This window comes from Temnothorax curvispinosus, unplaced genomic scaffold (assembly GCF_003070985.1).
Source record: "Temnothorax curvispinosus isolate PA1 unplaced genomic scaffold, ASM307098v1 QBEX01015484.1, whole genome shotgun sequence".
Classification (NCBI taxonomy): domain Eukaryota; kingdom Metazoa; phylum Arthropoda; class Insecta; order Hymenoptera; family Formicidae; genus Temnothorax; species Temnothorax curvispinosus.
Window position 1 is genome coordinate 239,455 of NW_020225264.1, and position 21,164 is coordinate 260,618.

General features: G+C 39.0%; 1 protein-coding gene across 1 annotated transcript in view; it reads left to right on the forward strand.

The window, feature by feature from the left end:
* Positions 1-19,389, forward strand: part of LOC112465751 (collagen alpha-5(IV) chain) — a 54,076-nt gene extending 34,687 nt beyond the window's left edge. Inside the window, exons 3-27 of the mRNA XM_025033473.1 lie at positions 4,359-4,403; positions 5,104-5,325; positions 5,894-5,956; positions 9,298-9,537; positions 9,730-9,891; positions 10,162-10,288; positions 10,506-10,655; positions 10,751-10,927; positions 11,175-11,339; positions 11,438-11,787; positions 11,975-12,224; positions 12,657-12,850; positions 12,959-13,165; positions 13,299-13,404; positions 13,672-14,216; positions 14,331-14,529; positions 14,761-14,960; positions 15,036-15,135; positions 15,527-15,712; positions 15,822-16,114; positions 16,344-16,431; positions 16,547-16,717; positions 16,853-17,038; positions 17,344-17,636; positions 18,050-19,389. Coding sequence (XP_024889241.1) covers positions 4,359-4,403; positions 5,104-5,325; positions 5,894-5,956; positions 9,298-9,537; positions 9,730-9,891; positions 10,162-10,288; positions 10,506-10,655; positions 10,751-10,927; positions 11,175-11,339; positions 11,438-11,787; positions 11,975-12,224; positions 12,657-12,850; positions 12,959-13,165; positions 13,299-13,404; positions 13,672-14,216; positions 14,331-14,529; positions 14,761-14,960; positions 15,036-15,135; positions 15,527-15,712; positions 15,822-16,114; positions 16,344-16,431; positions 16,547-16,717; positions 16,853-17,038; positions 17,344-17,636; positions 18,050-18,544 — 5,214 coding nt within the window. The 3' untranslated portion in view covers positions 18,545-19,389. The remainder of the gene's footprint in view (positions 1-4,358; positions 4,404-5,103; positions 5,326-5,893; positions 5,957-9,297; positions 9,538-9,729; positions 9,892-10,161; positions 10,289-10,505; positions 10,656-10,750; positions 10,928-11,174; positions 11,340-11,437; positions 11,788-11,974; positions 12,225-12,656; positions 12,851-12,958; positions 13,166-13,298; positions 13,405-13,671; positions 14,217-14,330; positions 14,530-14,760; positions 14,961-15,035; positions 15,136-15,526; positions 15,713-15,821; positions 16,115-16,343; positions 16,432-16,546; positions 16,718-16,852; positions 17,039-17,343; positions 17,637-18,049) is intronic.
* Positions 19,390-21,164: the final 1,775 nt, after the last annotated feature.

Here is a 21,164-nt window from a genome sequence, read left to right on the forward strand (position 1 = left end):
AGAGAGAGAGAGAGAGAGAGAGAGAGAGAGAGAGAGAGAGAGAGAGAGAGAGAAAACGTCAGCATCTTGCATCCCATTTACAGATACATGTCTGATTCGACCGTGTCATAGCGGGTTTCCCTTTTCGTTCACACCAGGCAGCAGCTATCCAATCAATACCAGCCTTTAAAAGGCATCCTGTGTCAATTTTGTATCAGGCATGCCCATAAATGGCATGCTCCCATCCACCGCCAAGAAAAATGCTTGTTCCTCGACGCCGTGATATTGACTTATGAAGATATTATTAAGAGTGGACTTTTTCATGAAGTTTTTCACTGTACGACAGAGAACGAGATTTTCCCCGTGCACGTCCCAATTTTTCACTCGAGCTAATAACGTATTACGTAATCCGTAACTCGTTTATTTTTACAAAACGACGTGAGAAAATATTAATGGCCACAGTTTAAATACATTTTATTATTACTTCTATTATATTGTCATGTTTTTATGATGTGCAAAACATCATTAGTTTTATAATATGGCACTTGACATCGTAAAAAAGCTGCACAACTTTTTAATTGCCAATCCTCACTCGGCTGTTATAACGTTGATAATCGGACACATTTCTTACATCTTACGCAAGAGGTCAACCGATAACGACACCCGTTTTGAACGCAAGTTACGCGTATAATACGCATTTATGCGTAGACGTTTATGCATGATAACCGCATTGGCGTCTGTGACCAGAGTATAAAATTTCGTACTGCGTTGTAGCATAACATCATCGCTATACATTTTTAATCTCCATTTACAGCTCTATTTGTCATGATAATACAATATATCTTAATTTTTTGATCGAATAAAATGCATTCTACACACATTTATTTATTTCACTTTTTAAATAATTAATAATACATATTTTTTTTAATAATTAAATATATATATTAAAACGCATGTTTTTCGAATTTAACCCTCCATTGCTCTCGTGTTAGGCGAGCGCTAACATCGCATCTTGTTTCTTCAATTGCATAGATGTGACATAAAAGTTTACTCTAAAATTTTTTGACTTTTTATTTACAATTTTTTAAATTATATTTGTATGATTATTTTTCAAAATTTCGTTAATACAATTTTTAGATTAGACTAAAAGTAGAACGTATGATATATCTATGCGCAGCGCTCATTGTCAAGAGCAAATACTTAAAGTCGACGCGACTCGTGCTGTTGCTAAATGAAAGTTTCACTGCTTCAGATTGATGTACCGATCGATGTTTCATCCTCTTGTTCTTACAAGACAAGATTGTGTTTGGAGGCCACTATTTCCACCGTCTGTCACCTCTATATAGTCGACCGTTAACTTTCAGAATAGCCAACTTCCATTGACTGATTCTGAAAAGTTAATGGTCGGTTAGAGTTTGACAGATGTTAGAAATAGTGGCCCTTGATCTGAGAAAACTATGTGGCAACATTACACTAATACAGTGACAATTATACAAGCGCGGCGCAGGGCTAACACGAGGGCACTGACGTTAATTTGGTGAACGAGGGCAATGGAGAGTTAACGATTTTTCAATTATCAAAAAATCCACGACTAAAATGTTCACCGAAAAAAAATACCGTGAAATATTCAGTGTAAATGCACTTGCAGCTCAATCTTATTGTAACGCTATATAAATCTTATAAATGTAATTTACGAATTTATGCCCCTTGCATATAAGGCTTCGTAGCGCTTACTAGTAATATTGTCTACAATTATAATGAGCATCTTATTTTGTTGACATTTAAATTGGATAACTGATACGCGGAGAGAATATTCCACACGCTTAATAGCGATAAGCAATGTCGCCCGACGATAAGCTTCTAAAAAGCAAAACAGAGGAAGATGTCGGCGCCGGCGAAACTTCTAAGAAATGACAAGAAAATTATGTCATTAAAATGTCACGCAGATTACAACGCATGATCGTGCATTTTTATAAGATGGCTTAAATAAATATTCGTAAATTATTATACGCAAAAGCTATCGTGTATACTTTAACGTAATAATCGCAAGCTACCATCGAAAATGGAGTTCTCGTTTTCCGCGAATTTAATTCTTTCCCTTTATAATTTCAATGAGAAGAATTTACGTGCTAAGTTAATTTAAATTATTAAAATTTAAATTTAGGTTTTAACTTAAATTCTTGTTGCACTATCTCTTGCATAACGGAAGTATAATAATTTTCAAAGTAAAATCCAATATTGTTTTATTTTTATTAAGTTTTATTAAGAAAAAGTTGTACAGTTTTGCTTTATCATAAAACGATTATACGCTAAAATTGGCAAACGTTGAAGTTTCATATTGTACTTTTTCTACCTCGTATAAAGCATCAAATTTTTCCAACTGTGCTCCCTTTGGCGAGCTTCCTCCTTGCGGATTCTCATCGAAAGCATCGAACACATTTTCGACGAATATGACATCTTTGTAGCGACCGAGATTCGCGTAAATTCTTTTTCTATCTCGTATAAAGCATTAAATTTTTCTAACTGTGCTTCCTTTGGCGAGCTTCCTCCTTGCTGGTTCTCATCGGAAGCATCGGACATTTCGCGACGAATACAATGGCAGCTTTGTAGAGAGATTCGCGTAAATTCTTAAACTCATTCTCGACGAATGCAATAAACATGCTGAAACTCAAAGGGGACAAGTAATGGCCGTAACCGCATGCAACATTCGCGCGGGATGTGCAACGTAAATACGCCGCATAAAAGCCAAACAAAAAGCTGTAAAATCCACCTGTTTAGTGTCCGCTACAAGCATATCTCTCGTGGAAATTAACAGAAATACCCTAGTACTTTTTTAACGGTCGTAGGATATACAAGTTTCGCTTTCTTAGTCGACTTCTCACTTTCAAAAGACTGTTCAAGTTGACAAAGTTAAATTAACATTTATTTTGCTTATCTATTTTTATATACGTTTTACCGCACTCATTTATCTTCCAGGATAATTTATATTCTTTAATATCTTGAGTTATTACCTCAAGCATAACTAGTTACGTTTAATATTTGTCCTGTTTATAATATTTCAAAAGAAATACAAATTCAAAACTAACATCAAGAAATTAGAAATACAAAACTAACTGTAAGTAACAATAAATGTGCGCAATTTTTGCCGCATAACTAGTTACGTTTAATTTGTTTTATTCATATAATATGTCAAAAGAAATACAAATCCAAAACTAAGAGCAAAAAATTAGAAACACAAAACTGTAAGAAACAATAAACGTGGGCAATTTTTGGCGTAAAGTTAAAGCGTATATTTCTTTGATGTGGAACATGTTTACGTTGGATGTTACGAGATGAGAAATATACGCCGGGTGCGTGTGGGTAAACGATGAAGAGAAAATGTCTTGACGCATCGTTAATTAGGGAACGTGTCCAGATGCGGTCGCACCGCCGCGCCGCGCCGCCGCCCTTTAACCAGCTCGAATTGAGTGCGGTGGTCGTCGGCAGCGAATGCACTTACTTACGCGCTTCTGCATACGCACGCACTTGCGTACGTGTTTTGCGTACGCACTTTCCAGGATGCCGACACCCGACCGCGAATGCGGTCGCGCTCCTCGAATTGCAACGGCGTCGTCGCGGCGACGACGCAACTCGGATGGCCTTCCTCCGAATCAAGGATACGACGCAATCATATATCTGCAATTGCAACGATGTTGCTCGTTAAGAGATGTACTTGAATGCGGCGATGGCCGAATTAATTAACAATCGAGTGCAAAGATAATAGAGATCGATTGCAAAAGGCACTCGGCGAGTAGTCTAATATTTTTAGTTCAGAACTGCGTAAACAGCGCGCGAAATTCTATTGTCATGTTATTGCTGTAAAATAAATTGTAAATCAATGATAAATCATCTTATTACGCCGAAATTTTGTTGAACTTTTGGAAATGTATAAGCTTAAATTAATTAATTACAAAGTATGATAAATCGGATTATTTAATAGATAATTGAAAACGTTTGAATTACTTTATACTTTAACATTTAACAGAAAATAATTATTAATTAGCACTAGCATAATTTTAAGTATGACATGTTGATAGATCAGTAGTAGAGATGAATAAAGCGATAAAAAATCAATATTATTTATTAACAATTGACTCTAACAGATTTAGATTCGATCGTTTAAGATATCGTTAAGATTTTATTTGGTAAAAATAAAGCATTTATTACATCCACTTGTAAAAACGTTCTGTACGTATACTAATTAGCGTTTTAATTTCACCCATTTTCTTACAAGCGTGCGTGAATTTTTATATCCCAAGAATGTGCATACAGCATAATCGTTAGAAATTATAAGAAATTGAATTATTATTGAATTATTATTTTCTATTTCTTCTGTTTAGGGCGATGATGGTATACAAGGATTTGTGGGAGTCGCAGGACTTTCCGTATGTATATTAACTATTTTATCGCCTTCCAAAGTAAATGAAATAAAGTTTCTCCTTTATTTTCTCTTTATTTCTTTTCAATAATCATATATCATATAATGTGTGTACATTAGATTTTTATATTATATTATATATTATCTCACACACAAGAGATAAATTTTAAACAACGTAAAATAAAATAATCCAACTATTTATTTAAAATATGCAATTTTCCTGATCTAATCCAATAATTTAGAATAATATGGACGCAGTTCTGCAATGCGGAACCGACTCCAAAACCTTATACTTTCCCGCTGGAGTAAATTTCGCGAAACATTAGAAATAAAATTCTGCGCCAACGTTATCTCAAATATAACGACCGCGAGCTATAATCCTCCTTAAATGCAATTCCACGTGTTTTATATGCATGTTTAGAAAGCCTCCCGTCCACGTAAAGTATTAGGACAAAATAGGAGCGCTTGGCGCTCCTAATGGCTCGCTGGTTCCTTATTGCACAACCGCATCCATATGTAAATGAAATTTAAATTTAAAAATTCTCCTTACCGTATCTTCTGGCTTCTTTCCGTATTATGAAAAGGAAAAGAATGAAATCGTAAGCTCCTTGCATTTCTGAGCTGAATTCAGTCCAACGTGTTTCACTCTCATTATGCCTCTGTGTGCAAAAGAATTATTCAGAGGGACTGTAGCGAGCGTTCCTTAGGGCAATCCCGGCATACCCGGTGTGATGGGTCCAGACGGACTGGACGGATGCAACGGAACCGACGGTCGTGCTGGTGCACCCGGTATACCCGGAACTTACGGCCCACGTGGTCCACCAGGACCCTTAGGCGATTATGGTTTTACGGGAGAGCCTGGTGATGGAGGTATAAATTCGGTCGGTGTCAAAGGAGAACGCGGGCAGCCCGGTATCGACGGACTGGAGGTAAAAGCATCACCATTTCAACGTGAAGTATACACATGTTATTCAATAACGTTTAAAATCACCCTGATGTTACACCGCCAAGAAATTTCAATATCTGAACATCGATATTATTCATTCCCACATGTGACAGTTTGCCGAGGAAAATTCACTGTTTGTGGTGCCTGTTAAAAATTAAATTAAATTAAATTAACAGTTATATCGTCACATGTTATTACACATTTACGTGCGACGTGCGTCGCAATTATTTTTTGTTATTGTCGGCCGTAATTGAATCTTGAATTGTTAGCGCGTACTCTATTTATTTAAATTCATAAATTTCTGTGTACATATTTGATTTGTAAATTAAAATATACCATTAAAGTAGATCGTTAACGTTCAATCTACATTTATGATAAAAAATTCATCATATAATTGAAACTGAAATTGATCTCTTTACGTCATGTATATGATACTAGAAGGCAAAATGTGCGGTATAAATATGCTGCTTCTCCTTAATACCATCGCGGATTAATCCCGTTGTTAAATCCACTCGTATCATGGTTGTACTAAGACGTGATCGCGTTTCCAGGGTTATCGAGGACCGCAGGGACTCACCGGCGAGATGGGTTATCCAGGAGACACGGGCGACTTTGTAAGTAATAACAGAAGCACGCTTGTATATCCCACGGTTGTTTAAGATACCGTAACACCGGTCGATCGGTGCCGACTCTCGAGGGCCGGTGAACCCTCGCGCGAGCGTTTAGGTAGGTCTCCGAAGAACGGATACGGAGGAGGAAGAGAAGAAGGAGGAGGAGGAAGGAGACGAGCTCGAGAGTCCGATTCTCGGGACGGCTTTCGTTCTTTTTTGCGAAACGCCACCTGCTCGCATGAAATATTGTTTGCCGGTCCAAAAGTATTCCCCGGCAATATTCAACGGGGTGCCGGGTAAAGAGGAGGAAAAGGAGCGGAAAGAATCCGTAAGAATTCCGCGCGCGCCTCGCGATATCGCGCGATAAGCACCTCCGAGGAATCCTCTTACGCCGCCGAGTTAAAAAGTCACCTCTGAACGCGAACGCGAATGCACGTTGAGGCCTTGGGTGAAAATGCGCGATACCGAAATAAATGCTCACACTCTGAAAGAGAAGTACGTAATTCTTGTGTTTCGACCATACAACAGAGTGGACAATTGTTTCTAGGAGAGTATTAGCTAGAAGAAAAGAGAATTGAATAATAAGAGTAGAAAATTGCGCATTTATTTGTCAATCGTAATTTAATTATCTTGTCGCTAATAAGCTTCTTTATCTTGTTTTATTTTATTTTAGAAATCTAGAAATAATTACTGAGATACTAGAATAAATTTAAAAGTTTTAAATAAATGTACGTTATATTAAAAGGCTGCAAATGTCCATTGAAGATTAGTGTAAAGAAGTAAACTTAAATTAAGAAGAAAATTAATTAAATTAAAAATACGGAAACATATTCGTTCAAAAAAAAGAAAAAGAGGAAATGGCGAGTTTGCAATCTAGGGAGAATATAAGTCGCCGTTTCTTTCCTAAACTACAACCGCGCGCGATACGGCACGATATGGTAATGCAACGTATGTCGCAAAGTATTTCAGTTCGGTATAAACTAGACGATGGAACTTTACGAGATTCTTAAAGCGCATAGAGTAGACGCGCGATGGCCGCCCGAAAGTTATCTGCGCCACTTGTATCCGCAGTATTCCGAGTTACGCCCGTAAGGTTGAATTACGTGCGCGATGTTACACGTATTCCCCCGAGGGGCACGAAGAAACCCTTTTTTTGCTGGAAGCGAAGGTTTAACGTTTCCCTGCACAAGTGTACTCACTAGCGATACAGCCGCTACTTATCAGCTACTTTCGCGCAGGAAGCGAAGCTTTTCTTCTCGCTTGCAATTTACTTGACGCAACTAATTAGCGAACGGAGCGATAAACTCCTCTCGCGGGAGATTCATGGCTTCGCTAACGAAGGATCGCGAAAGTAAGAGATTCCTCGATGTGTGACAAATTGCTCGAGTTTTAGGAAAAGTGCCTATCGTCGTTGATTAATTCATATCGATTCTTTCATTTTAGAAAAAATTATTTTACGTATAACGTGTGTCAATTTCATTGTATATATCGTTTTTGCATCAAAAGTTTATCTTTCTTCTTTAATATCTTTTATCGAGGCGCGCAGTGCAAAAAAGAAATATATCCTTTTTTTGCACTGCGCGCAAAACTTCTGCATATATCCATCTTTTTGTTTTAGAGAAAATTATTTAAATTGATTTAATATATGATGTGTCAATTTCGTGTATGTGTCGTTTTTGCATTAAAAATTTATCTTTCTTCGGCGTTCAGTTTGCAAAGAAGCTATCTCTTCGTTACGATTTTGCAGAGGTAATCTTAATCGCCCCGGCTCGAGGGCGGTACTAACGCGGACGCGCGAAAAGAATGAAGGAAAGAAAGTATTGAAATGCACTAGGACTTCGTACTTAATCGCTAAATACGAAACGTTGAAATCCGAGGCGTCGCGTCCGTCGTCAGCTGCTATCTGCTGACACGACTGTCGCTGATAGCGCGAGAGCCGTCTCTTCGCACGAGATGACGAAGGGAAGATTTTAGCCCGGCGACCAACGGCTTCTGAGAAACCCGACGAGCCCGGGCTCTCTCTTTCTCTCTCTTCTTGACCCTCGTCGCTAAAAGTCGGCTACGTCGCTCGCGCCATTAAGGAAGACACAATTGACTACCGAAAACCGGTTTCCTCATTGACAATGCGTTAATCGTGCGCGCTGCACAATTGCATGGGTAATTTTTTAATGGCGATGGCACGAACCTCGAGTCGGCACCTTTTCTCGTGTATAAACGGCGGGCGAATCGACAGTTAATTCGACAAATTGCGCTAACGAATTTCTACCCTTTCTCGAAAACAAAAATCGAACCTGTCTCGCGATAATTTTGATATGTCGATATAATTCCCTATTTTTTATTTAATAAGAATTTATCGCGGGATAAAACAAATTTTCCAGAGTTGTATTCTGTCTAATTACATAAGTAAACTTCATTATATAATCGTGCATATTAGTTAAAATGCTCCGAATATAATTATAAAATCAAAATGAATTTTATATCGCAGAATAAAATCTAAATTAGTAATTATATAAGTAATTATATAAGTAAAGCAATTTATAACGATAGAAATTCCTGTGTAATAATCGAAAGGAAATGAACTAATTATAAACTAATTTTTATCATGGGACAACATTTCATCTTTCTGTCTATTCTTTCTTTCTTTTTTTCTTTCTTCTTTCTTGTCGCGTACAATAATAATAGTTAGAAATTCCCAGATCCAATCAACCTTTACGTTAATAAAAGCGAAATGTGATGCTTTGCCTCGATCGAAATAATCTCGCAAAGCCCGCGTCTAGTAGCTCCATTTCGCTCGGAGTAAAAATAAACAGGGATGGACCGGGACGTGCACTTAAATTAGCATTATAATGGACTCATAATACATGCACTTACGCTCTGCCACGCTAGATGTAACTTCAGCGTAATGCGTACGGCAACATATAGGCAGAACTACATCAAGGTATACCGGGTGTCTCGAGGGTATCGTGCATGATCGCTCGATTACAAGTCTTTTGACGAGTTTAGGCTTGATTAGCTAAACGAGAAACTGGTAGCTTCAAACATCTCGGTGTACGGTAACTAATCCGAGAGGGAGAGAAGACTTGATACATTTAAACATATATGTTTATTTGAACTATTCTTTAACAATATAAAGACATTGGAATATACTTCGACATATTCCATTAAAGTTAAAAAATAACAATGTTAAAATATAGCTTTCATAAAGTAACACTATGAATTTATTTATTAAAGACAAATTCGTAAGATAAACACGAATTACATTAATGAAACACATTAATGAAGCGAATTAACAAATTACATCAATTAAGCGGTGAAACGAAAAAAAGATATCTGTATTCTCCTAGGGTTTGCCAGGTTCTCCTGGCTTGCCAGGTATGCAAGGTGAGCGCGGCGACACCGTGTTCGGTGTGAAGGGTCAACTTGGCGAGCAGGGAGACAGGGGAGAGCCTGGAGCACCGGGTAAGGACGAATATAAGAAGCCGGAAAACTCGACGGCCACCAAAGGACCGCAGGGACCAAAAGGCATGAAGGGCACCTATGGTGATCGAGGTCGCAAGGGAGAGCTGGGCGCTAGGGGTCCGCAAGTAATTATGCTATACCAATAAATGCCAGCATAAATAACATTCGAAATAATATAAATTCTATAAAAGATTACGTTACAAAAAAATATATTATTGATTAGAAATCAAAAGTTATGCTTGTGACGTAAATTATATAATAGAAATATTTTAGTTAAATATATTGTAGCATTTAAATAGAACACAATTCTTACTTAGGGTCGTCCAGGTTTCTTGGGTATCAAAGGTGTGAAAGGTGAACAAGGTGACGATGGGCCGAGAGGTAAACAAGGTGTCGACGGCCCACCGGGCCCAGCTGGTGAGAAGGGAGAGAAAGGAGCTCCAGGATTCGCTGGATTGCCTGGTCGGGATGGAGATGATGTAAGTAAAATGATAGGCACACATCCCCATGGCTGCTTTGAATAATTTCTGATAGATGAAATCTTTTTGTTAATTTGTGCGTTAAATATTTTGGCAATTGCCACATTTTATGCGCCACGACTTTTTATTCTTAATTGTTTATCATTTAAAATTATCAACGGTCATTTTAATATTTTTGGTGAATGGAGTCAAATTATTAATGAATCGATTAATATTTATAAAGTGTGTGGCAGTATTAGACGTATCGCGTTATTTAATGTTTCCATAAAGGGAGAGCCAGGAGAAGAGGGAAATCGCGGTCCACCTGGTAGACAGGGAGCTGAGGGAGAACCTGGACGATACATTCCAGAACTTGATGAGATAATTGCCGGAAATATCGGGATCCAAGGAGATCTTGGTCAGTATAAATTCAATATATAGATATTATTCTCTCTTTCACGAAAATATTTGAATATTTATTTATTATCCATGTCAGTACATATTAATTGGTAATTACTATTATATCTTTAACAAATAAAAAATTAATATTGATATTACATGCACATAATATTAAAAAAATAAACCACTGGAAGTTACTTATGCTTAGAAAAAAACATTTAAATTTTTTTTTACAGGCCCACCTGGTGAACCAGGCGAATCGGGAATACCGGGTCTGCAAGGAAAAGTCGGATTTATAGGACCGCCAGGACCACCAGGGCCTCCGGGTACTCCTGGTCTGGCGGGAGCGAAGGGCTCATCCATAAAAGGAGAACAAGGAGATGATGGTACATTTATATATATTGCTTTCTATATCGATAATAATTAATCATCTTATACGGAATGTCATAAATAATAATTAACGATTTATGAATTATTTCAGGCTTACCAGGACCTATGGGACCTCAAGGATCTTCCGGATTACCCGGTTTACCCGGAATTCTGGGGGCCAAAGGATTCCCGGGGGTAACAATAACTGGACCGTCGGGACCAGACGGTCAACCAGGTTTTCCAGGATTGTTGGGCCCACCTGGCGATCGCGGTGATCCTGGTCCTCCAGGTAAAATAAAAATTGATTTTAATCGAAAAAGTATTAAAATTCTACAGTCATCAAATAAATTTATATTTTATACTCTAATTGTAAGAACTCTATTCAAAATTTATGAGAATGAATAGAATATGCGAAATGAACTTTATTTATTTATTTTATTGTGAAGTCTATTTATTATTCTAATGTTATAATTTTATCGTAAATATTTTATAGTAAATGTTTTTGTTAATAACAGATAATTATAATTGCTAAACAGGAGAGAAAGGTTTTCCTGGAAAAGGAATAAGAATTCGTGGGCCAGACGGAGAACGGGGTCTACCCGGAATACCTGGTATTCCTGGTCCCGACGGCTGGCCTGGCTTTGCTGGCTCTAAAGGTACCAAGGGTATTCGAGGAGACGATTGCGGCGTATGTGCCCCAGGTAAAAATTAATTACAATTTATAATAAAGAATACTCTTAGAAAGAGACATTTGAACAGTGAATTAAGGTATCCCCGTTTTGTTTTAATCATTGCACAGGTCTGCCCGGGGACAAAGGAGAACGCGGTGAGTCTGGTTTAGACGGATATCCTGGAGCTTCGGGATTCCCTGGTCTACCCGGTCCACGAGGATTCAAGGGAATACAAGGAAAGCGAGGTCCGCAAGGGCCGGCGGGGCTTGAAGGTGATAACGGAAGACCCGGTATTGCGGGAGTTGAAGGACCCAAAGGAGAACAGGGAAGAGTATTTTTCCCGCCTGGCGACAAAGTCGTGAGTCCGCCGGGCGATATCGGTGAGAAAGGCATGCCTGGGCCTGAGGGAATCAGAGGTATACGAGGACAACCGGGGCCCATTGGTGACACAGGCGTACCGGGACCAAAAGGAGACAAGGTACTTTTTTTTTACTTTTACAGACATAATTATTTTTACACAATAAAATTTATTAAACATTTTATAGAATATAATAATTTAGTTGATTATAAGATTTTTTAATCCCACATTTATAACTGCTTAATTATTATTTTTAAAAATTTGATTTTTATTCCTTCTATTAATCTGAATATTTTTCAATCTTTAGGGTGAACATGGTCTTCCGGGATTGTCGGGAAGAGACGGCTCGCCAGGATGGGATGGCATTCCTGGCGAGAAAGGTGAGGACGCCTCGATACCAATTGAGTTCTTGCGCGGAGATCCAGGATATCCGGGACAACCGGGAATCAAAGGAATTCAAGGAGATAAGGGTAACAAAGGAGAACCTGGTACATCCGCGGAATACATCACAGATGTACAGGGTGACAAGGGTTACAAAGGTGTCAGAGGAGAGCCCGGTACGTTAAGTTAAAAATTTCTTAAATATATGTATGTTAAATAAAAATCTGTAAAAAAAATTATCTCTTTAAAATGTAATATTAATAAAAATTTTAGAATATAAATATTAATAAAATCTTTTAATAAAAAGGTCGAATAAATATGAGATAATCAGATAACATTATATGAATTCTTTAGTTGGCTATTGATTGTCTAAAACAGTTTTTCTTTTGAAAAATATATAAATTATAATATAATTATACATATTATATATATATATATATATATATATATATATATATATATATAATTTATATTTATTTTATCATATATAATTATATATATAACACTCTTATATATAAATATATTATAATTTGCAGAAACATAAAATTTGGTATTTTGACTGCAAAGAAATTTAAAAATGAGACTAACTAATTTCGATATTCTCGTAGGTGAATTTGGTTTCAAAGGTTTCCAAGGACGTCCTGGCGACGAAGGTCTACCAGGATTGCCTGGTGAACCTGGTTCTCCAGGACTTTCGCTTCAAGGTGCTATCGGTTTGAAAGGATATCCTGGCATGCCAGGAGACCAGGGACCTCGAGGCACACCAGGCTCACCTGGATCACAGGGGCCAGTAGGTTTCCCGGTAAGTAAACTGCATGAATGCGAATAATTTTTATTTTGACAGTTTAATTAAATAAAAATTGATTTTAATTATTATATTAGTCATTAAATTCTTATTCACATATTACAGGGTCGCGTCGGCAACAAAGGCGAACGAGGAGATCCGGGCTCAAACTTAACATATGGCGAAATTGGAGAACGCGGATGGTACGGCCCAAAGGGTGATATCGGTGATCCTGGTCCACAAGGATTGCCCGGCCGACCGGGAGAGGACGGTTTGAAAGGCGTCAAAGGAGCTAAAGGAGCGTTCGGTTACGAAGGATTGCCTGGACTTCAAGTGAGTATAATTTTATTCATGGATTTCTATGAAAATCGCTTTGAGTTAGTTAACGTCTGTGAAAAAAATGCTTATTTTTAATAAAAATATCTACGAATGATTTATATTAAAGCAATAAATTTGGCGGATTTAGGGAGCCAAAGGTCAACGTGGAGACAGTATACAAGGTGATCGCGGATTTCCGGGAATACCTGGCCAGCCTGGAATGCCCGGAAGAATCGGAGACGTCGGGAGCCGCGGTAAGTATATACCGAAAACTAATAACGTTTACATTTTAAAACGAGTCATTCTATGGAGATGAATTAGATTAAATGAAATTAAATTAATTGGATCGGAAATTAAATCTACTTTCATTCTTTTAATCCGATTCATCGCTCTAGACATTTATTATTCTGTTTACATAATGATTCGGCCGTTTCGGATAAGCTGTTCTTCGCGCCGTAGCATCAATCTTTAATCTCTGTTTTAGAAATGAGAAAAAAGATTAATGGCAAATATGTTTTAAGGCCCTGACGGTCCTTCCGGCTTTGACGGAATGAAGGGCTTGAAAGGAGAAATCGGTTTTATCGGACGACGTGGTGACGACGGCGACGCGGGACCTCAAGGATACCAAGGGATGCACGGTAGGCAAGGACTACCGGGTGCTCCAGGAGAAAAGGGAGACGTCGGCGAGAGTGGCGATCCGGGGCCACGCGGTTGGCCCGGTTTCGACGGTATAGACGGAATATCCGGTCCTAAAGGAGAGATCGGAGACGCGGGAGCCCCCGGTTTCCCGGGAGTGACAGGGCCACCTGGATTCAAAGGTATCACCGGTGATGCCGGTCTCGAAGGATTAGCGGGGATCCCTGGCGAAAACTCCTTCAGCGGTCCTCAAGGTGACGTGGGTGAACCTGGTTTTATGGGAGAGCTCGGACCACCCGGTCTAGCTGGATTCGACGGACGGCCCGGTTTACCGGGAGAACCGGGATTGTCCACTGACGGTTTCAATGGCCTGCCAGGGCAGAAAGGTGAACCCGGATTGGACGGATACCCTGGTGTCGGAGGATCAAAAGTAAGTGCATCTTATTTTTATCAAGAAATTGCTTTCAGAATAAAATACTTATTTTTCAGATGTATAAAAGATAATGTATTATATGATACTTTAATTTTCTTATTTATTTAATAGGGGGAAATTGGTGACATGGGTCCTGATGGATTAAAAGGCGAACGAGGTGAACAAGGTTTCCCGGGGAGATCAGGTGCGCCCGGAATACCCGGTAGATACGGTGCGAAAGGTGAAAGAGGCCCAATTGGACCACCCGGATTTGACGGTTTGAAAGGAAAGCCCGGCCTCGACGGTGATCCGGGCATAATGGGCAGACCAGGTAAATATGATAATCAGTATTCATTCGTCTTTATTTAATTTAATTGCACATCTTGATACCTTTGTATTTTATGTGTAATCGATGTTTAATTTATTTCATCGATTTATATCTTTTAATATTTAATAAAATTATACATTGCAGACTTTTGTAGTTTATAATGAAAGGAAATAAAACTTTGCATCAATAATTTCGTTAACAAATTACAAATAATTGCAATACATTTTGCGTCAGGAATGCCGGGTGAGCCAGGTGTGAGGGGAACCCCGGGTATTATGGGTGCTCCCGGACCAAAGGGCTACGTAGGCGAACCTGGTTTACCATCTTACGCGTTCGCGATGAAGGGTGATTCCGGTAATCGTGGCCATGATGGTTTTGCCGGTATGAAAGGACAATTAGGTGAACCAGGATATAACGGCGTGGGCGGTCGTAAGGTAAATGAATGACATCTAATTTGGATATTTCAATTCTTGAACTTCGGATGAAATTATTTATTCGTCGCATTACAGGGTCAAATAGGAGACAAAGGATATCCGGGTCCGGTCGGTTTCCAAGGATTACCCGGTTTCCCTGGTCTGCCGGGTGATCAAGGACCTCGCGGAGCTCCAGGTATATATAAAAATATACAATAATATATATAAGATATGTTTAATTGCAAACTCTTGCAGTGTGGTATGAACTTATTGAAATTGCGTGTGCACACACAACATAGTTCCTTATTTTTCTTTAATATTTACAATTTTTAATCTTTACATTTGACACGTTAGAAATTATCATACCACTCTTTCATAAAGTTTTATTAGAATTAATAGTCGGAATATACGATAAATCTTTTTAATAATAGTTCGTAATTTAAGAAATTGTCATATGTTTTATTAATGTTATGATATAAATTTTATCAATAAAAATCTAAAAATATCTTCTTTCTGTTTTAATCTAAATATCTGAAGACTTGACATTTTATCTCAGTTAATATTAAATTCTTATTTGTTTGGAATAGGATTACCTGGTGAATTCGCTGAACCTGGTGAGCCTGGTCGCGCTGGTCTCGATGGTAGGCCTGGTATTCCAGGACGTCCAGGACAAAAGGGAGCTCCTGGTGAATATGGCCCGAACGGACCTAAAGGAATCTCTGGCGATATAGGCCACAGCCTTCGCGGTCATAAAGGAATAGTTGGAGAACCAGGTAACAACCGTTATTATATTTAATCAAATTCTTTTTAATATTAATTAAATGATAATAGGACAAAATAAAACAATTAACATTAATATTTATTATTGCACGTTTTGATCAGGTCTGCGAGGATTCGTCGGCCAACCGGGTATGCCAGGTTTGGAAGGATTGCAAGGCTTTCCCGGAGCACCTGGGCCGAAAGGTTACCGCGGAGAACCAGGAATATCTGCGGGCAGTAGGAAAGGACAACCCGGCGAACCTGGATTGCCCGGATTTGATGGTCGAGTTGGACCGAAGGGACTGAAAGGTGACTCTGGTCTGGCTGGCTTTGACGGATTGCCAGGACCGAAAGGAGAAAGGGGAGATACGGGTGAACCTGGTCTACGTGGGCTGCCTGGTCCTGAAGGACCACAGGTGAAATTCTCGAATTATAATTCTTGGCAATTACGGTATCGGCAATTTAAGTATTACATCCGTTGATTTATTTGCTTCTTCTTACGCTTTTATTTTTAATATTAAAAATCTCCTTACAGATTTTTTTTAAATTTTATTATAATAAAACAACGGAGTTTACATTATCGAAACATAAAATTAAGGAACAAGGATAAAGCGAATATACTTAAATATACTTTGCTCGTGATAGGGACCGAAAGGAGACCCTGGCATGAATCCTTTCCCGCCATTCCCGAGACGAGGACTCCCCGGTGATACAGGAGTACCCGGATTACCAGGTGTTATATTTCATTTTATACAAATAAAACCAAAGCTGTATACACACACAAACACACACACACATAAACATATATATTTTATTGAATGGAAATATAATACCGCATGAATACGCAGGTTTCCCTGGACTGCAGGGAATGATGGGTGAGCCTGGCAAGGACGGCTTACCGGGACGACAGGGTGAAACAGGTATGATTGGAATTTCTGGACCGCAAGGACCGGATGGTAAAGATGGACCTCCCGGATATCAAGGGCCTCCCGGAACAACCGGACGACAAGGACAACCAGGTATAACCATACGTATTTCACATTAAATGTCAACACGATAATTTTCATTCTCAAATTGAAACGATACGTTGTTACGACGTATTTACATCAATTATTTTGACCATGCATTAAATTGGAAAACAATTTCTCTCGTAGGTTTCCGTGGCGCTCCTGGAATACCTGCGGCAAATGGAATTGGTCCGAGAGACAGAGGATTCTATTTTGCTCGTCACTCGCAAACCGAGATGATACCGACCTGTCCAAGGAATACCGTGAAAATCTGGGAAGGATTTTCGCTGTTACACACGATGGGTAATGGACGACCCTACGCACAGGATCTTGGTAAACAATATTAACATATTTTTTATATAGATGATGTATTGAAAAATTCAATAAGTTGCTAACACCTTATTGATATTTAAAATAAAAATAATATAACATCTTTTATATAAATACTGTTATTTATAAAATACAACAAAATTTTAATGTAAATATTAATGGAAAGAATCTTAATGCAAAATAAGCAATTCAAAGCAATTGTTAAAACTTTATATTACAAAGATATGCACATAATTTGAATAATATCTCTAACAAAAGTGTAATGCAATTTATAATAGACTATATTGCAAATAAATGACAATTTACAGGCGCTGCTGGCAGTTGCATTAAGAAGTTCTCCACTATGCCCTTCCTGTTCTGCAATCTGAACAACGTGTGCGATTATGCCAATCGTAACGACTACAGTTACTGGCTCAGCACAACCGAGCCTATGCCGATGATGATGACACCAATACCAGCTCCGGAAGTTGGTAGATACATATCGAGATGTTCCGTGTGCGAAGCGCCGACTAGGGTAATAGCTGTTCACAGTCAATCCATGGCAATACCCGAGTGTCCGGGTGGCTGGGAGGAAATCTGGGTTGGATACAGTTTCCTCATGGTAAGATCGATTCTTAAACATTATACTGATCTCGATACAGATTCAATTACATTTCAATAAAAAATGAAATAATTTGAGCCAATATTAAAGATCATTTCAATGTGTATTAGCTAATTCATGCATTTTTAAAAACAGATTTTATCAGGAAAAATTTTTAATGCGATTTATTATATTTTTTAAAATTGCAAAAAATACACATTCTTATTTAGTTTCGTTATTAAAATTAATTGGTTTTCTTTAGATTATTAGAAACAACCTCCTTATTTAGATATTTTACTTATTAACAATAACTATGCAAGTTTTACAACAAACAAATATCAAATTGCTGCTTACCAAAATTATATAATTTTAATTATTGTCAGCTGTAAGTATAACTGGTATAACATATTTAATTACGCCTTACAAAATTACAGCATAGAGATGCAGGCGCGGACGGTGGCGGCCAGTCTCTAGTCTCGCCCGGTTCCTGCTTGGAGGAGTTCCGCGTTAGGCCGTTTATCGAGTGCCGCGGCCTCGGCTCTTGCAACTACTTCGCCACGGCGACATCGTACTGGCTGGCGACCATTCACGACGAAGACATGTTCCGCAAGCCGCTGCAGCAAACGCTCAAAGCCGATCATACGTCCCGAGTGAGTCGATGCGCCGTATGCCTCCGTCGACGGGTCACCGAGGTCCTGAAACCCTTCACGTCCAACAACGAGCGAGCCCCCAATAATTGGGGCGTTGCTCCGCCGGCACCGCCACCGCCACCCCGTAATCTACCCGACTACGAGTCCTCCAGGGTACCGCCCAGCCGGGGAAGATATCCCAACAGAGAGAGGCAACGCGTACCCTATCAGTACCGCAGGAGAGGCCGCGTGCGCGGCAAACAGTGGGAACGATCGACAGAGTCTCCCAACAATTTGTAGGCGCAACAAAAATCGCGCACACATCCAGAACAAACGGCATCAGTGACGTGCAAGGGCGCAGAAAGCCTATGTATATAAAGAAACAAGAAAAACTCTTTTTTTCCATTAGTTAAGTTATATCGGCCGGGCGCCCTTTAGTTCGTAGACCCTCTAAGTCGGATAGAAACGCGGATGAACGCTCATGAACCGCACGGAAAGGGGCTCGAGATAACACGCTGACAACACATAGGTCTGGAGAATGTCGTAAAGGGACGTTCTTCAAATATCTTCCGGTCTATTATGCTCTGTTTGAAAAAGAAATCGTATATATAAACGTCTCCCTTTTAAGTCGCGCACCATTGAAGTATTGGATAAACGCAATTGAGTACGGTACTTTGATAAAACTTCTCAATTTATCGGTGTATTCTCCCCCGGAGGTTGCAACAGAATAAAAGGAGAGTTGCTTGTCGAAGTGGCTGCTGTTGAATCAAGACCTGGATTGCTGCTTATCTAAAAATCCTTATCTCGGACCCTTGTGTCGTTCCTGGGAACTTGTCCCGCTGTTATTCGTTCCCATCCTGTGCAGGAGGGTCTACGACTCGCTCCCGGCCCCATCTCGTCTCTTCCTGCGCGCCCGATAAAAAGCGCCGTCGGCTGCCGTGAGAAGTCATATAACTGCCTTATGCCAAATAGAAAAAGAACCGCGTCCGGCCATCGCAAAACTGCCAATAACGTCGCGCTCGCCGATGCGATTTACGAGAAATTTACACTACGATAATTAAATTAACGTTATGTATATTGTACCGCTGTCGTAACTATTACCTTATATATCTCGCATTGAATAAAGATACTTTTATATAAGCTAATCAACGCCTTTCCAGAACGTTTATCTCCCTTCCCGTAAAGATCTCGACGAGTTACAAATTTCACAACGCGAGAATAAACAATAATAGATTAATAAAACGCTGCTACGTGTAATAGTTAATAGACTTATAGCTTGAAATTTTGTCTGTTTGATAGAAGTGAAGAAGATCGAGCCTCATCGTTTTATTTGTAGTATTTTATATTTGACATTTATTTCTTATCGTCGTCTACAAAATAACACGCAAAAGGAAATCATTTGGAAGATATAAAACAATATATTATTTTCTTAAATAAATAAATTTCGATTTTAATAAAATTAATTCCCTCTTTTCGGTAAACAAAAAAGATAAGAGTATATATCTTGCGTTGGTTTTAAGCTACATTTAAAAATAATATCACGCTAAGCTCTTGAGCGAAGGCAGATCTGGAAGCGATATAAATGAGGATAAAATCGGAAAAAAAAGGAGAATGTGTCAGGGGAAAAACGCTTTACGTGTGTTACGCGGAACGCATAAAAGAACCAAACTAAATGAAGCAAGAACACTGAAATCATTTGACAGTTTAATAAAAGGCGAACGGGCCTTCCAGGACACGCGAAGTTCACATACAAGCTCGTCGTACGAAATGAACGTACACGGTGAGAGATCGATATTATATTTATATTTATAAAATTATTCATCATTAGAAAGCACATATGATCTATCTATATGACGTAATTTGCTACGCACACCCGCGTACGAGCGTGCCTACGAACAACGCACGCCTCCACACGCACACACACACATACGCACGCATACATACCGCACGCCTAACACCACACAACGCTTCCATCTCGCACCCTGACATAAGCACGCACACGCGCGGACATACACAAACATGTACGTGCGTACTAATCTCGTTCTTTTTTTCTCTTTCTTTCTCTCTCACGCTCTTTCTCTCTTTCACCCTCTTTTTCTCACTGTCTCTCTCGTACGCGTAATATACGTATCCGCGTTCACAGGCGAGTACATGCCTATGTATGTACGTGTACATATTCAGAGTACCTCACGGTTGTGTTTTTTTCTCTTTTTCTTTTACGGAGATTACAACTTTGTAACTGCTTTCGATTGGAAGAAAAAGCAACAGGGGACGAGCAGGCCAAGTATTTAAGTCATCACAGTATCAACATCTCATCGTTCTCATCGTTATCATCCTTATCATCATTACCATCATCATTATCATTACCGTCGTCGTCGTCGTACTTGTTTCCCTCGCGCCACGGACAAAACCGTATTTCATGCTGTACAAAATATCAAGAAACAACGAAAGCAAAACAACGACGCACGTGTAAGTGACTATCAATTTTTTCACTAGACACACTCAACGAACAAATCCGATATTTTTATTATATCACGAAATGACTCGAAATACTAAACAAGATACGATACAAGCTAATTTTCGTCAAATAATTTAAAAAAAAATTCAAAACACGCGAATCCCTTTTCCCTTCGATAAAAAAACTTTCGAAATTTAAAATTTAAAAAAAACAGAAGACGAACGCATAACAAATATAAATATAATACACGCCAAATAACACTAGAATTGCCACGAGCGCGTCCGTCCGAATCACATTTGCAAATCACGGTCGAAACGAAACGGAAAAGAGAGACGGCGAATTAAAAACAAGATTCCGTCGATGCAAAAGAAAACTCGCCGACGTCGTTCCATTCGCGTATACCCCCCCCTCCCCCTTCTCCCCGAGAGTACATCGTTATCGTCAGTCGTCACACACATCCAA